Below are 12,556 nucleotides of genomic sequence, written 5' to 3'. Positions count from 1 at the left end.
TTTACTCCAACTTGTTTGTGGTCCCAAAGAAGGACGGGTCTTTCCGACCTGTCCTGGACCTGAAACTTCTCAACAAACACGTAAAGACCAGGCGGTTCCGGATGGAATCCCTCCGCTCCGTCATCGCCTCAATGTCCCAGGGAGATTTCCTTGCATCGATCGATATCAAAGATGCTTATCTCCACGTACCGATTGCTCCAGAGCACCAGCGCTTCTTGCGCTTCGCCATAGGAAACGAACACCTGCAGTTCGTGGCACTGCCGTTCGGCCTGGCAACAGCCCCACGGGTTTTCACCAAGGTTATGGCTACTGTAGTAGCGGTCCTCCACTCTCAGGGTCACTCGGTGATCCCGTACTTGGACGATCTGTTGATCAAGGCACCCTCTCTAGAGGCATGCCAACACAGCCTCGACGCTACCCTGGAGACTCTCCAGAGTTTCGGGTGGATCATCAATTTTCCACAGTCAAATCTGACACCGGCCCAATCGCTGACATACCTTGGCATGGAGTTTCATACCCTCTCAGCGATAGTGAAGCTTCCGCTGATCAAGCAGCGGTCACTACAGACAGGGGTACAATCTCTCCTTCAAGGTCGGTCACACACCTTGAGGCGCCTCATGCACTTCCTGGGGAAGATGGTGGCAGCAATGGAGGCAGTTCCTTTCGCGCAGTTTCACCTGCGTCCTCTTCAATGGGACATCCTACGCAAATGGGACAGGAAGCCGACGTCCCTCGACAGGAACGTCTCCCTCTCGCAGGCGACCAAAAGCTTCCCTTCGGTGGTGGCTTCTTCCCACTTCATTATCGAAAGGGAAATCCTTCCTACCCCCATCCTGGGAGGTGGTCACGACGGACGCGAGTCTGTCAGGGTGGGGAGCGGTTTTTCTCCACCACAGGGCTCAGGGTACGTGGACCCAGCAAGAGTCCTCGCTTCAGATCAATGTTCTGGAAATAAGGGCAGTGTATCTTGCCCTGAAAGCGTTCCAGCAGTGGCTGGAAGGCAAGCAGATCAGAATTCAGTCAGACAATTCCACAGCGGTGGCATACATCAACCACCAAGGCGGCACACGCAGTCGGCAAGCCTTCCAGGAAGTCCGGCGGATTCTGCTGTGGGTGGAAGCCACGGCCTCCACCATCTCTGCAGTTCACATTCCAGGCGTGGAAAACTGGGAAGCAGATTATCTCAGTCGCCAGGGCATGGACGCAGGGGAATGATCCCTTCACCCGGACGTGTTTCAGGAGATCTGTTGCCGCTGGGGGGTGCCGGACGTCGACCTCATGGCGTCCCGGCACAACAACAAGGTACCGGCGTTCATGGCACGGTCTCAAGATCCCAGAGCTCTGGCGGCAGACGCCTTAGTTCAGGATTGGTCGCAGTTTCAGCTCCCTTATGTGTTTCCTCCGCTGGCACTGTTGCCCAGAGTGTTACGCAAGATCAGGGCCGACTGCCGCCGCGTCATCCTCGTCGCTCCAGACTGGCCGAGGCGGTCATGGTACCCGGATCTGTGGCATCTCACGGTCGGCCAACCGTGGGCACTACCAGACCGACCAGACTTGCTATCTCAAGGGCCGTTTTTCCATCTGAATTCTGCGGCTCTCAACCTGACTGTGTGGCCATTGAGTCCTGGATCCTAGAGTCTTCAGGGTTATCTCAAGACGTCATTGCCACTATGAGACAAGCTAGGAAACCAACGTCCGCCAAGATCTACCACAGGACGTGGAAAATTTTCCTGTCGTGGTGCTCTGCTCAGGGTATTTCTCCCTGGCCTTTTGCCTTGCCCACTTTTCTGTCCTTCCTTCAATCTGGACTGGAAAAGGGTTTGTCGCTCGGCTCCCTTAAGGGACAAGTCTCAGCGCTCTCTGTGTTTTTCCAGAAGCGCCTAGCCAGACTTCCACAGGTACGCACGTTCCTGCAGGGGGTTTGTCACATCGTCCCTCCTTACAAGCGGCCGTTAGAACCCTGGGATCTGAACAGGGTGCTGATGGTTCTTCAGAAACCACCAGTCGAGCCAATGAGGGATATTTCTCTCTCACGCCTTTCGCGGAAAGTGGTTTTTCTAGTAGCAGTCACTTCACTTCGGAGAGTGTCTGAGCTAGCAGCGCTGTCATGCAAAACCCCTTTCCTGGTGTTTCACCAGGACAAGGTGGTTCTGCGTCCGGTTCCGGAATTTCTCCCTAAGGTGGTATCCCCCTTTCATCTCAATCAGGATATCTCCTTACCTTCTTTTTGTCCTCATCCAGTTCACCAATGTGAAAAGGATTTGCACTTGTTAGATCTGGTGAGAGCACTCAGACTCTACATTTCTCGTACAGCGCCCCTGCGCCGCTCGGATGCACTCTTTGTCCTTGTCGCTGGCCAGCGTAAAGGGTCACAGGCTTCCAAATCAACCCTGGCTCGGTGGATCAAGGAGCCAATTATCGAAGCTTACCGTTTGGCTGGGCTTCCGGTGCCCTCAGGGCTGAAGGCCCATTCTACCAGAGCCGTGGGCGCGTCCTGGGCTTTGAGGCACCAGGCTACGGCTCAGCAGATGTGTCAGGCGGCTACCTGGTCGAGCCTGCACACTTTCACGAAGCACTATCAGGTGCATACCTATGCTTCGGCGGATGCCAGCCTAGGTAGACGAGTCCTTCAGGCGGCGGTTGCCCACCTGTAGGAAGAGGCCGTTTTACGGCTCTCTTACGAGGTATTATTTTACCCACCCAGGGACTGCTTTTGGACTTCCGAATTGTCTGGGTCTCCCAATAGAGCGACAAAGAAGAAGGGAATTTTGTTTACTTACCGTAAATTCCTTTTCTTCTAGCTCTAATTGGGAGACCCAGCACCCGCCCCTGTTTTTTTGTGTACACATGTTGTTCATGTTGAATGGTTTCAGTTCTCCGATATTCCTTCGGATTGAAGTTACCTTAAACCAGTTTATAATTCTTTTTCCTCCTTCTTGCTTTTGCACCAAAACTGAGGAGCCCGTGGGAGCACGGGGGGTGTATAGGCAGAAGGGGAGGGGCTTAACACTTTTGAGTGTAATACTTTGTGCGGCCTCCGGAGGCATAGCCTATACACCCAATTGTCTGGGTCTCCCAATTAGAGCTAGAAGAAAAGGAATTTACGGTAAGTAAACAAAATTCCCTTCTTTGCTTGGTTACCCGATATTTATCTTGGATATTAGCATACACCGCTTAGCGCGGGCTCCCTGCACCCGTAACCACTGTAAATATCGGGTAACTAACCAAAGCGCATTGCTTGGTTACCCGATGTTTATCCTGGTTACGGGGGCAGGGAGCCAGAGAGAGCATGTGCAGCAAAATCCTACGGATTGCGCTGCTCAAAAAACGTTACAGGCTGCGTTGATCTCGCCCGGCGGTCAGTTAAAAAACGACTGACCGCGACACAGCGGATGCAACGCAGCATCATCAGTCGCAATCCGTCACTAATAGAAGTCTATGGCGAAAAACAGGATTCCTGTAAAATATTTTGCAGAATACCGTAATTCCTCAAGGCGACGGATTGTGACTGATGCAAAACAACGGAAGTGTGAACTTAGCCTAACACAGGGGATGAAAAATGGCTATTCGGGCACAATTTGGCCATTTGAATTTTGGTGTGTACTCACTTTTGTTGCCAGTGGTTTAGACATTAATGGTTGTGTGTTGAGTTATTTAGAGGATACACCAAACTTACACTGTTATTCAAGCTTTACACTAACTACTTTACATTATTTCAATGTGTCATATCTACAGTGTTGTCCCATAAGATGTAATAAAATATTTACATAAATGTGAGGGGTGTACTCTCTTTTGTGATATACTGTGCATATCAAGAGATAGGGTTTTTGAACAAGCGTACAACTCAGGTAAGTGAGTGCGAGAATTAAATGTACCGCTCTGTAAATTCCCCATGCTGCAAGCCGTAGGATTATGGTTATGCAGAAGTGATGAAGACAGCCATCAGGAGCTAAGAGGAAGGGGGAGTGAGATGAGAAGCTAACTGTATAGAAATCAGTGCGTTTTAGCAAGGTGGCTGGTTAATTCCTCAAATAGAACTACTATACACAGTTGGCCAGGTTCTGGTGGTTGATCTCGTTGGAAGCAAGCTGTACACTATGTAAGAGGAAGGCTCTCACGGCATGAGAATAAAACAAATACAAAACACAAGTCCATTGCAAACCTTCTTATTTTTATGCTGTGTAACTAATTAAAGCAATTTAATAATAGGAGAATGCCCCTATTTTCACAGACAGATGAATATTGTATGCATTATTTTATCTGGTAAAGAAATGGAAACGTGATAATACTCATTGTACTGTAAGTCAGTCTGTCCATCAGTGCTCAACGGTTTGTTTTACTCTATGAATTAAGCATATGTACACACATACAATGTGCACAATTTTATGTCTGTATGTGTTTTGTTTTTTACTAGGAAGGAGATAAACTAAGTGATGAAGACTTATTCAAACACTTGTCTGATTATAAAAGATCACTGCAAAAGCGGGCAAAATGTATACCAGGTGAGGGCAGCAGTGCCATGTTTGACGATGTGAACTTTGTACTGACTAAGGAACAGTATTCCAATTGTTTTATGGGTTGCTTATAATGCTTCAATACAAGCCTTTGTTATTGATTGGGAAAATCACACAATGACACACAATGATAGAGCTGCTTCACTTCATATATACAGTAGGGAAAATATGATACACTGCCAATTTTGTAAGTTTCCACTCCTACAAAGAATGGAGAGGTCTGTAATTTTTATCATCGGTACACTTCAACTGTTACAAACAGAATAAAAAAAAATCCGGAAAATCACATTGAGTTTAAATAATTAATTTGCATTTTATTGCATGAAATAAGTATTTGATCACCTACCAACCAGCAAGAATTCATTCTGCTCTCACAGACCTAGTAATTTTTCTTTGAGAATCGCTCCTTCTCTGCACTTATTACCTGCATTATTTGCACCTGTTTAAACTAGTTCCCTGTATAAAAGACACCTGTACACACTCCAACCTCTCCGCTATGGCCAAGACCAAAAAGCATCAGGAACAAAATTGTAGACCTGCAGAAGGCTGAGAGAAGATGCAGGACAATGGGCAAGCAGCCTGGTGAGAAGGTAACAACTGTTGGCACAATTGTTAGAGAGTGGAAGAAAGACAAGATTACTGTCCATCTTACTTGGTCTGGGGCTCCATGCAAGATGTCGCTTCGTAGCATAATAATGATTCTGAGAAACGTCAGGAAATGGCCCAGAACTTCACGGAAGGACCTGGTCAATGACCTGCAGAGAGCTTGGACCACAGTCTCAAAGATTGCTGTTAGTAACATACTATGCTGTCATGAATTAAAGGGAACCTGTCACCACTTTTTTGGTGTATAAGCTGCGGCCACCACCACTGGGCTCTTATATACAGTACTCTAATATGCTGTATATAAGAGCCCAGGCCGCTGTGAGAACATAAAAAACACTTTACAATACTTACCTAACGATCGCTCGGTTGGCCATATGGGTGTCTCCGGTGCCGCCTCTTTAGGCCATCTTCGTCCTCCTTGTTCTCTTGCCGCGGTGCATGACGCGTCCGACGTCATACACACTTGCTGGCATTCAGGTCCTGAGCAGGCGCACTTTGATCTGCCCTGAGCAGGGCAGATGAAAGTATTATAGTGCGGGACCGGCGAGTGTGTATGACGTAGACGCGTCATGCACACAGGCTTCAGAAAGAGGACGAAGATGGCCGAAAGAGCCGACACCGGAAAACAGAGACGCCCATATGGCCAACTCAGAGACCGTTAGGTAAGTGTTATAAAGTGTTTTTTATGTTCTCACAGCGGCCTGGGCTCTTATATACAACATGCGTGGTGGTGGCTGCAGCTTATACGCCAAAAAAGTGGTGACAGGTTCCCTTTAAAATCCTGCAGGGCACGCAAGGTCCCCCTGCTCACGCCAGTACATGTCCACGATCATTTGAAGTTTGCCAATGGCCATCTGGATGATCCAAAGAAGGCATGGGAGAAAGTCATGTGGTCAGATGAGTCCAAAATAGAACTTTTTGGTATCAATTCCACTGTGTTTGGAGGAAGAAGGATGAGTACAACCACAAGAACACCGTCCTAACCGTGAGTGGAAACATCATACTTTGGGGGTGCTTTTCTGCAAAGGGGACAGGACGACTGCACTGTATTGAAGGGAGGATGGATAGGGTCATGTATTGCAAAATTTTAGATCTTCTATCCTCAGTTAGAGCATTTAAGATGGGTCGTGGTTGGGTCTTCCAACTTGATAATGATCCGAAACACACAGCCAGGGCAACTAAGGAGTGGCTCTTTAAAAAGCATTTCAATGTCCTGGAGTGGCCTAGCCAGTCTCCAGACCTGACCCCAACAGATAATCTTTTGGAGGGAACTAAAACGCAGTGTTGCCCAGTGACAGCCCCGAAATTTGACAGCTCTAGTGAACATCTGTATGGAGGAGTGGGCCAAAATCCCTTCTGTAGTGTGTGCAAACTTGGTCAAGAACTACAGGAAACATCTGACCTCTGTAATTGACAACAAAGGTTTCTACCAAATATTAAAGAGAATCTGTCACCAGGTTTTTGCTACGCCATCTGATAGCAGCATAAAGTTTAGACAGAGACCCTGATTCCAGCGATGTGTCACTTACTGAGGTATTTGCTTTCATTTTGATAAAATCAATGTTTTCTCTACTGCAGATCTAGCAGTTATACAGAGCTCATGAATATGCTGGACTCCCTGCAGCACCCCAAGTAGTCCTGTAATGATAATCTACTGGTGAATAAACATTGATTTCTTTGTCGCTCCATTGGGAGACCCAGACAATTGGGTGTATAGCTTCTGCCTCCGGAGGCCACACAAAGTATTACACTTAAAAGTGTAAAGCCCCTCCCCTCTGCCTATACACCCTCCCGTGCATCACGGGCACCTCAGTTTTTATGCTTTGTGCGAAGGAGGCACACATGCACGCAAGCTCCACAATTTAGTCAGCAGCAGCTGCTGACTATTTCGGATGGAAGAAAAGAGGGCCCCTAACAGGGCTCCCGGCATGCTCCCTTCTCACCCCACTCTGGTCGGCGGTGCTGTTAAGGTTGAGGTACCCATTGCGGGTACAGAGGCTGGAGCCCACATGCTGTTTTCCTTCCCCATCCCTTAGGGGCTCTGGGTGAAGTGGGATCCTAACCGGTCACCAGGCACTGGGACCGTGCTCCCTCCGCAGCCCCTGGGGGAATCTGCTGGACAGGAGACCGGGTATCATCAGGGACAAGGCCCTGCTACTCTGAGGTACGCTGTGTCCCCTTGGGGACGGCGCATAGAGCGCCTGTGTTATGGACGCTGCAGCAGCTGCTGGGTGTGTTGGTGCGCCGGGACTACCGTGCTGACCGCGCTTGTTTGCCGGCCGCGCTTATAACTTTACTCCCCGGCTTTTGCGGCCTAGTTCCGCATATTCCCGCCCCCGGGCCTGCCAGTCAGGGGTAAGGGCGGGACGCTGCACTGAACGTCAGCGCTGAGGGCTGGAGCATACTGTGTATCCTCCTCCCCCCTCTCTGAGCACTGTGGGGCACCAGATTCCCGCACTTTTGCAGGCACGCCCACGGCTCCCTCCTCCTCTCTGGACGCTGGCAGCCATTGCTATCAGCACTTCTGAAGAACTTCAGAGGGGAGACAACGCTGAGCTCCACAGCTCTGGGAGGCCCAGGCAGGGAATCTGGTGGTCACACAACCGCTGCGGGCGGTCGGTAAGCCGCACCTGTTACTAGGTGCTGGTCCCCCTGGGTGCCGTAGTGTATATTTATATGCTTATACTGTATACATTTACTCTGTACGGCCGCACTATTGCTCCGGCTATATACCCTCTTTGATTGCTCTTAAAGGAGACTACAGCATGTCGTCCGCAAAAAGCAAGGGTGCCAAGGCACAGGCTTACTTTGCTACCTGTACCTCATGTGCGGCTATGCTTCCTGCAGGTTCCACCTACCCTCATTGTGTGCAATGCTCGGCCCCTGTGACACTCACTCAGCCGGAGCCTCTGCCACGGTCGGGACCCTCGTCCCCGGTGGGACCACTTGCTGCAACTGTCCAGGTGACAGGGACAGAGTTTGCAGTATTCGCTGACAAACTTGCTGAGTCTATGGATAAATGGTCTGCTAAGATACTAGAAGCTTTGCAGTCCAGACCGGTAATACAGGCCCCGGGCACTGTTGAATCATTGACCCCAGGCCCCCCTCGGTTGGAGCAGCAAAGTGCTCCTGGGGCGACTCATAGGTCTCACGGTGAGGACTCCGACACAGACCGCAGTCTCAGACCGACTAAGCGGGCTCGCTGGGAGCTTCCCTCGACTTCATCACACTGTTCAGGGTCTCAGCATGAGGACTCTCTGGAGGATGAGGAGGAGGTGGCAGATCAGGGCTCTGATACTGACTCCGCTCTCAACCTTGATACACCTGAGGGGGACGCCATAGTGAACGACCTTATAGCGTCCATCAATCAGGTGTTGAATCTTTCCCCTCCAGCTCCTCCGATTGAGGAGTCAGCTTCTCAGCAGGAGAAATTCCGTTTTAGGTTTCCCAAACGTACACGGAGTGCGTTTCTTGATCACTCCGACTTCAGGGATGCAGTTCAGAAACACCGAGCTTTTCCGGATAAGCGCTTTACTAAGCGCCTTAATGACACACGTTACCCCTTCCCCGCTGACGTAGTCAAGGGTTGGGCTCAGTGTCCCAAGGTGGATCCGCCGGTCTCTAGACTGGCGGCTAGATCCATAGTCGCAGTGGAAGATGGTGCATCACTCAAGGATGCCACTGACAGGCAGATAGAGCTCCTGATGAAATCCATCTATGAAGCTATCGGCGCGTCCTTTGCTCCGGCATTCGCAGCCGTATGGGCACTCCAAGCTATCTCAGCTTGTCAGTCTGAGATTAATGCAGTCACACGGGCCGCTACCCCACAGGTTGTGTCCTTAACATCTCAGGCGTCGGCGTTTGCGTCCTACGCCATGAATGCTGTCCTGGACTCTGCTAGCCGTACGGCGGTAGCATCCGCCAATTCTGTGGCAGTCCGCAGGGCCATGTGGCTACGTGAATGGAAGGCAGACTCTGCTTCCAAAAAGTTCTTAACCGGGTTGCCATTTTCTGGCGACCGCCTGTTTGGCGAGCGATTGGATGAAATCATTAAACAATCCAAGGGAAAGGACTCGTCCTTACCCCAGTCCAAACCAAACAGACCTCCACAAAGGAAGGTTCAATCGAGGTTTCGGTCCTTTCGGGCCTCAGCCAGGTCTCAATTCTCCTCGTCCAACAGGCCACAGAAGGGTCAGAGGAACTCCGATTCATGGCGGTCTAAGTCACGTCCTAAGAAGAACGCCGGAGGAACCGCTCCCAAAGCGGCCTCCTCCTGACTTTCGACCTCCCCAAACCGCATCCTCGGTCGGTGGCAGGCTCTCCCGCTTTTCCGACGCCTGGTTGCCACATGTCCAAGACCGATGGGTGAGAGACATTCTGTCTCACGGTTACAGGATAGAGTTCAGCTCTCGTCCTCCGAACATCTCCACCCCCCAAGCGAGCCGATGCTCTTCTTCAGGCGGTGAGCACTCTGAAGGCAGAAGGAGTGGTGATCCCGGTTCCCCTTCAACAATGGGGCCACGGGTTTTACTCCAACTTGTTTGTGGTGCCAAAAAAGGACGGATCTTTCCGTCCCGTTCTGGACCTAAAACTGCTCAACAGACACGTGAAAACCAGGCGGTTCCGGATGGAGTCTCTCCGCTCCGTCATCGCCTCAATGTCCCAAGGAGACTTCCTAGCATCAATCGACATCAGGGATGCGTATCTCCACGTGCCGATTGCACCAGAGCATCAGCACTTCCTGCGCTTCGCCATAGGAGACGAACACCTTCAGTTCGTGGCACTGCCTTTTGGCCTGGCGACAGCCCCACGGGTCTTCACCAAAGTCATGGCAACAGTGGTAGCAGTCCTACACTCTCAGGGACACTCGGTGATCCCTTACTTAGACGATCTGCTTGTCAAGGCCCCCTCTCGGGTGGCATGCCAGCACAGCCTGAACATTGCTCTGGAGACTCTCCAGAGATTCGGGTGGATCATCAATTTCCCAAAGTCAAAATTGACACCGACCCAATCACTGACATATCTTGGCATGGAGTTTCATACTCTCTCAGCGATAGTGAAGCTTCCGTTGGACAAACAGCGGTCACTACAGACAGGGGTGCAATCGCTCCTTCGAGCCCAGTCGCACCCCTTGAGGCGCCTCATGCACTTCCTAGGGAAGATGGTGGCAGCAATGGAGGCAGTTCCATTTGCGCAGTTTCATCTGCGTCCACTTCAATGGGACATTCTCCGCAAAATGGGACAGGAAGTCGACGTCCCTCGACAGGAACGTCTCCCTGTCTCGGGCGGCCAAGGCCTCCCTTCAGTGGTGGCTTCTTCCCACTTCTTTGTCGATGGGGAAATCCTTCCTGCCCCCATCCTGGGCTGTGGTCACGACGGACGCGAGTCTGTCGGGGTGGGGAGCGGTCTTTCTCCACCACAGGGCTCAGGGTACATGGACTCAGCCAGAGTCCTCCCTTCAGATCAATGTTCTGGAGATAAGGGCAGTGTATCTAGCCCTAAAGGCGTTCCAGCCGTGGCTGGAAGGCAGGCAGATCCGAATTCAGTCGGACAATGCCACGGCGGTGGCATACATCAATCACCAAGGCGGCACACGCAGTCGGCAAGCCTTCCAGGAAGTTCGGCGGATTCTGCTGTGGGTGGAAGCCACAGCCTCCACCATCTCCGCAGTTCACATCCCGGGCGTAGAAAACTGGGAAGCAGACTTTCTCAGTCGCCAGGGCATGGACGCAGGGGAATGGTCTCTTCACCCGGACGTGTTTCAAGAGATCTGTTGCCGCTGGGGGAAGCCGGACGTCGACCTTATGGCATCCCGGCACAACAACAAGGTCCCGGCATTCATGGCACGTTCTCAAGATCACAGAGCTCTGGCGGCAGACGCGTTAGTTCAGGATTGGTCGCAGTTTCGACTGCCTTATGTATTTCCTCCTCTGGCTCTGCTGCCCAGAGTGTTACGCAAGATCAGGTCCGACTGCCGCCGCGCCATCCTCGTTGCTCCAGACTGGCCGAGGAGGTCGTGGTACCCGGATCTGTGGCATCTCACGGTAGGCCAACCGTGGGCACTACCAGACCGACCAGACTTGCTGTCTCAAGGGCCATTTTTCCATCTGAATTCTGCGGCCCTCAACCTGACTGTGTGGCCATTGAGTCCTGGATCCTAGCGTCCTCAGGGTTATCTCAAGAGGTCATTGCCACTATGAGACAGGCCAGGAAACCAACATCCGCCAAGATCTACCACAGGACGTGGAAGATCTTCTTATCCTGGTGCTCTGATCAGGGTTTTACTCCCTGGCCATTCGCCTTGCCCACTTTTCTGTCCTTCCTGCAATCCGGAATGGAAAAGGGGTTGTCTCTCGGCTCACTTAAGGGACAAGTCTCGGCACTCTCTGTGTTTTTTCAAAAGCGTCTAGCCAGGCTTCCGCAGGTACACACGTTCCTGCAGGGGGTTTGCCACATAGTCCCTTCTTACAAGCGTCCGCTAGAACCCTGGGATCTGAACAGGGTGCTAACGGCTCTTCAGAAACCACCTTTCGAGCCAATGAGGGATATTTCTCTTTCACGCCTTTCGCAGAAGGTGGTCTTCCTAGTGGCAGTCACATCGCTTCGGAGAGTGTCTGAGCTAGCAGCGCTCTCATGCAAAGCCCCCTTCCTGGTATTTCACCAGGACAAGGTGGTTCTGCGTCCGGTTCCGGAGTTTCTCCCGAAGGTGGTATCCCCTTTTCATCTCAATCAGGATATCTCCTTACCTTCTTTTTGTCCTCATCCAGTTCACCAATGTGAAAAGGATTTGCACTTGTTAGATCTGGTGAGAGCACTCAGACTCTACATTTCTCGTACGGCGCCCCTGCGCCGCTCGGATGCGCTCTTTGTCCTTGTCGCTGGTGTGAGACTGTGACCGGGGTTATCTATGACGGCCGGTATGTCTCGCCCCGGTTGTGCTCACTCCATGATAATCCACTATAGGGTTAATGCTGTTTTCCCTACAGGCTGAAGGGAGGGATAAATAGATTCAGGAACAAAGGCAGGTGTGCCGGGTGTGAGGGGGTGATCACATCTCCCTGAGTTCTCTGCCGGAAAGGCACCTATGTACTATTGTGAACTTTTTCTTTGGAATAAACCGTGTGCTGTGAACCTTGGTGCCTGGATCCCGTGTCTTCTGCAGCGCAGCCGACGACGCTACCTCACATATGGTGGAGAATGCGGGCATGACAGCCGTGAGGTGTAGCATCCATCCCTGGTGACCCAGCTGCGCATGTCCTGGATTCGAGCGGCTATACTACAGCCCAAACCCGGCGACGCCATGGAGGACATACTAAAGCATTTGGCTCAGGCTAATGCACAGCAGCAACAGGCTAATGCACAGCAGCAACAGACCAATGCACACCTGCTCCAATCCTTGCAAATGCAGGAAAAAAAATTCCAAGAACAGATGGATC

At 51.3% G+C, this 12,556-nt stretch overlaps 1 protein-coding gene across 3 annotated transcripts in view; it reads left to right on the top strand.

The window, feature by feature from the left end:
- The window catches only part of DOCK8 (dedicator of cytokinesis 8), a 360,169-nt gene that overhangs the window by 162,154 nt on the left and 185,459 nt on the right, over nucleotides 1–12,556 (top strand). For all 3 annotated transcript variants that reach the window (XM_075317756.1, XM_075317746.1, XM_075317764.1), the window contains one exon: nucleotides 4,415–4,502. In XM_075317756.1, coding sequence (XP_075173871.1) covers nucleotides 4,415–4,502 — 88 coding nt within the window. The remainder of the gene's footprint in view (nucleotides 1–4,414; nucleotides 4,503–12,556) is intronic.

Source organism: Anomaloglossus baeobatrachus, chromosome 1, assembly GCF_048569485.1.
Source record: "Anomaloglossus baeobatrachus isolate aAnoBae1 chromosome 1, aAnoBae1.hap1, whole genome shotgun sequence".
Classification (NCBI taxonomy): Eukaryota; Metazoa; Chordata; class Amphibia; order Anura; family Aromobatidae; genus Anomaloglossus; species Anomaloglossus baeobatrachus.
The sequence above is the reverse complement of the archived record's forward strand: the minus strand, read 5'-3'. Positions and strand labels throughout refer to the sequence as shown.